This window comes from Chenopodium album, chromosome 11, assembly GCF_948465745.1.
Source record: "Chenopodium album chromosome 11, dcCheAlbu1.1, whole genome shotgun sequence".
NCBI lineage: Eukaryota > Viridiplantae > Streptophyta > Magnoliopsida > Caryophyllales > Amaranthaceae > Chenopodium > Chenopodium album.
In genome coordinates, this window is record NC_137844.1 from 33,741,161 (window position 1) to 33,745,843 (window position 4,683).

Genomic DNA, 4,683 nt, shown 5'->3' on the forward strand with positions numbered 1-4,683 from the left:
CCATCATTAATTACTTGATATACTCAATATTTTATTGGCTAAAGTACGTCAAGAAGTTAGCAAATGAAAAAATATTAAGCAAAGTTTAACTCATTTAGTAAGACTTTTACCTTAGATCTTAAAGATTTAGTGTATTTATATTTTCACCATCATGGACAAATTAGTCAATTTACCTAGCCAAGCTCTAATGAAACGCGTTTGATTCATCCACGTGGTAAGTCAAGGCTCAAGAACCTACTGGCCTTGTTCTCACCTTCCTGTCATTTTAGTTTGTTCTGTTAAATGATTGCATAAATAAAATACAGTTCCTATCAATATCAATTGAATAAAATAATTGTAGAAGCAATGACATGCACTTGGCCAAAATTAAATAATAAAAAAATATTTAAAAAATGTAGAAATTTCTCCCTAACAAATTGCCTATAAAAGCAATCTTCTGCACACCAAATTTCTTCCCCCTCTCCTCTCTTTCTTTCTTGCATATAATTGCAATAACAATCTCTTCTATCTCTCTCACTCTCAAAATCTGGTATGTCTACTCTTAGAATCATACTTTGTTTCCGTTTTTAACATACATTTTTCTGAAATTCTGTTTTTAAGTGTTAATTATTATAAAATTTATCAGCTATTCCAAAAAAAAAAAAAAAAAAAAAAAATTATAAAATTTATCAAATCCAAATATGAAGGCATGCAAGTTTTGTATGCAGATTATATATAATTTTTTTTCTTACTAAAATCATATTATATGATATTTTCTCTTAAAAAGGACACTTATTGTATTGATTTATCAAAATTAAGTACTCCGTAGTAGTTCTCTTAAAAAAGAATAAATTACGAAGTAATTAATTAATTCGTTATGTATAAATTCTTGTATCAGTATGACTGTCAAATCGTCTGATACAAGAATTTACAAAATTCATATACTTTTGTGTTTTGTCAACATAGTGTTTTTTTTGGGTAACTTTATTTTTTATATATTTATTCTAATAGTATAAAGGATTAAATTATGAAAGTTGCTGATGAGATGAACTTTAAAATGAATTCTTTGGTATTGCAAAGAGTATTGACAAAATTAATTTGGTGTTATAAACTTATAATATTGTTTGTTTAGCTTGCATTGATTTCTGGTACTACTATGTAATAATTCTACTTTAATCTGTCACATTGATTGGACTAAGTCTAAAAAAGATATTATGTCATACCTTAATTCCAACCATTTTTAAAATAAAATTTCTTGGGTAAATTGCCTTTGATTATTTAACTAATTTATCCGTGTTTCCTTTCCAGAGCTTAAAATATAGCAATGGCATATGAGGATCGATATGTACAAGCTCCAAAATATGACTGTCTTTTGTTTGGTAAGTTTTATATGTCATTTCAAAAATCTCCGTTCCAAAAAAAAAAAAAAAATGTCATTTCAAAAATCTAAATAATTAGTGCTAAAAAAATGAATGACCTTTTGAGATCCTAAAGTACCTTAACTCAACACTAGCATCAAAGTTACCAATACATATTCTCTTGAGAAATTAAAAAAAAAAAAAATAAAAAATAAAAAAAAAAAAAAAGAAAGAAAAGAAAAAAACTACTTCATATATGTACAAATGTTCATCCTCTAAGGTACTTTCCGTACAATAAAAACAGAAAATGAAAAATAAAAAATAAAAATAAAAAAAAAGGGAAAGAAAAATAGAAAGCATAGCTTGAGTTTTAATGTTTTATTTAGGTATGAGAAACTTTATACACCCATTTCACCGTGATATATCAAATTGAATTGAAAAATAGAAAGCATAGCTTAAGTCATATAGATGGTTGGTTCATACATTAAAAAATTTATAAATATATATCAAATTGAATTGGTCTAATCCCTCTTTTCTAGAAAGTTATAATATTTAATTTGTACTTATTATTTGCTTGGATTTGCAGATCTAGATGATACTTTGTACCCTCTTAGCACCGGGCTATCAAAAGAAGTTCTGAAGAACATTCAAGGTTGGGTTTACTCCATCAATTTTGTGTTTAAAAATAATAAACTCATTCAATTTTTAAATGTTGTTCCTACTTTAACTTTTATTTGAAACGAATAGTCACGCTATAATGTTGCATGCATGTTAATGAAATTTAACTACAGTAATATTTTGACTAACAATTCCGGATAGATTAGAGTGTGAGTATTTAGCTGGTATTTTTTTTTTAAAGTAAAATTAATAATTTGTAAAATAAATAATATATGGTGTTCTAATCTTTTTATTGTTTCAAATTGTTTTTTTCAACAGATTTTATGGTTGAAAAGCTAGGCATAGACAGGAGTAAGATAAATGATCTGTCTAACCTTTTATACAAAAACTACGGCACAACAATGGCTGGTCTTAGGGTATGCTTAATTTATTTATTTAATTACGTCACGTAATTGTATAGTTTAATTACATTATACTTAATGACTTTAACAATGATGTTAACATATGGTCTTAAATCTTTTTTATGTAGGCAATTGGCTATGATTTTGATTATGATGAATATCATAGGTAAGACACACAACTTGCTCATATTTTACTTGCCATTTCTTACATTATTACTTCTGTAGTAAGTAGTAAAAATAAACTAAAGTAAAACCAAAATATCTAAATTAGTTTTGTGATTATTGTGGTTTTTACAGTTTTGTTCATGGGAGATTACCTTATGACAACCTTAAACCAGACCCAGTCCTTCGAAGCCTCTTGTTGAGCTTACCTATTCGTAAAGTTGTAAGTTACTTCATTATTCTTCGTTGACCTTTGTTAGTTAATCCTTTTTCTTGAATATCGACCTAACTTACCTTCTCTAAATGTTTTATGGTATAGATATTTACCAATGCGGATGAGACTCATGCTATTATAGCATTAAAAAAGCTCGGATTAGAGGATTGTTTCGAAGGCATCATTTGTTTCGAGACTCTAAACCCGACCCACAAAAACTTTGCATCAGACGACGAAGATGATATAAAGTTTGTAGGAACAAGGCCGAGGACCCTTTCAATTAACAACAATACTAATAATAATGACATTCCAATTTTTGACATAATTAGTCATTTTGCCAATAATCAAAATGATGCTACAACATTGCCCAAAACACCCGTTGTTTGTAAACCATCAGAATCTGCTATTGAAAAGGCACTTAAAATCGCCAACTTAAACCCTCAAAAAACAGTAAGTTTTATCATCCTTATCATTTTTATTTATTTTCCTCAAATAATAACATCAATTATTGTACGTACCACATTTAATATAAAACACGATCAGAATTTATATCTCGTGGATCATAAAATGTGAAACATGAAGATAAAAGATTAAAAAAAAAAAAAAAAAAGGTAGGAGTAGTAATTATAATCCTAATGATTGGAATATATTTTTTGTCAATTTCAGATATTCTTTGATGATAGTGTCAGAAATATACTGGCTGGAAAACGTGTGGGTCTTGACACTGTACTGGTATGCATTTCTGAAAATTATTGTTGAAAACTTTGTTTTTTGTCGTTTTCCTAAACATGGGTCTCACACTTCGTTGTGATCTTATTATTAAATTGGGAAAAATGTGTTGGATATACACGTAGGTTGGAACTTCTCAAAGGCCAAAAGGAGCTGATTATGCACTGGAAAGCATTCACAATTTAAGGGAAGCATTACCTGAGCTTTGGGAATCTGATGTTAGGGCTGAAATCTACTCTGAGAAAATATCAAGAGAGACTTCTGTCATAGCCTAAGTTCATCATGTGTTACCCTCCATCATGATCGAAAATTAATAATCACGTTAATAATGTCATATGAACAGAATTGCTTGCTAGCAACGTCTGCACATGTTGTATGATCTAGCTAGTAACGTGACCATATTTTCGAATGAATGGCTGACGGGGTAATAGTAATATTCTATCAGGACGGAGGAAATAGAGGAGTTTGAGATTAGAATATAATGCCGTATAATAACAAGTAAAAGAGGGTAATATATTAGGATACTTGATACGATGTATCATAAAATCTCCTAAAATGTATGTCAAATAATGGATATGAGTGCATGTACAGTTTTTCTCATGTCTTTTTTCCCAATAATTTTGGCATGATGTCATTTATTTTTAGCAACTAGTTAGAAGTCCCTACACTTATGTTTCTTTCCTTGGCCTCTTCTTCCTGTACCACTGGAATCCATAAAGCCAGTTGGCATTTGGCATTATATTATTTCTTTTAGGTTGAAAATAATACCTTACAAAATTATACTTCCTCTGTTTTTTTAATTGACACATTTCTATTATTATGCTTGTCAACTTATGTTTTTAACGATTAATATCTCTATATCAACATTGTAAAATTATAAAAAGTGGATATTAATTAAATACAAAGTATTGGGTGCGGCAAGCCGCACCCGATGTTTCATCAGTCGAGAAGTATCATCGTCATCTTTTTGCGATGATGAAGAACAAGTTTCCACCTGATGAGAAGTTAGTGGTGGTTACAGCGAAGGAGAGGAGCGAGGTCATCCATGGCGGAAGAGAGAGAAAGTTTAATTGCTTGAGATTATCGGATTTTTTGAAAAATGCCCAAAAAGTAGAATTGGGGCTTTCTTATGCGATGTATAATTGTTGAAATTGATTATCCCATATGATTGTATGTTGAATTGTGAGCATTTTGATAACATATGCATGTATTTTGGTTGAGA

The 4,683-nt window shown here is 29.3% G+C and overlaps 1 protein-coding gene across 2 annotated transcripts; it reads left to right on the forward strand.

Annotated features, from left to right (window-relative positions):
- The first annotated feature begins 450 nt into the window (after positions 1-450).
- Positions 451-4,061, forward strand: LOC145568796 (suppressor of disruption of TFIIS-like). 2 transcript variants are annotated; one of them, XM_081628194.1, is made up of 9 exons: positions 451-529; positions 1,288-1,358; positions 1,924-1,989; positions 2,274-2,371; positions 2,485-2,522; positions 2,654-2,741; positions 2,838-3,182; positions 3,399-3,464; positions 3,587-4,061. In XM_081628194.1, the coding sequence occupies exons 2-9, from the start codon at positions 1,304-1,306 to the stop codon at positions 3,734-3,736; spliced, it is 906 nt and encodes a 301-aa protein (XP_081484320.1). In that variant the 5' UTR covers positions 451-529; positions 1,288-1,303; the 3' UTR covers positions 3,737-4,061. The 2 variants fall into 2 exon arrangements, with proteins under 2 accessions (XP_081484320.1, XP_081484322.1); XM_081628196.1 differs by lacking the exon at positions 451-529 and having other exon boundaries at positions 1,272-1,358.
- The last annotated feature ends 622 nt before the right edge of the window (positions 4,062-4,683 follow it).

Bases quoted from the DNA above. Each gene is read 5' to 3' on its own strand.
- LOC145568796 (XM_081628194.1), top strand. From the start codon at position 1,304: ATGGCATATGAGGATCGATATGTACAAGCTCCAAAATATGACTGTCTT. The intron at 2,523-2,653 runs GTAAGACACACA...TGGTTTTTACAG, and splicing joins GATTATGATGAATATCATAG to TTTTGTTCATGGGAGATTAC. The intron at 3,183-3,398 runs GTAAGTTTTATC...TGTCAATTTCAG, and splicing joins ACTTAAACCCTCAAAAAACA to ATATTCTTTGATGATAGTGT.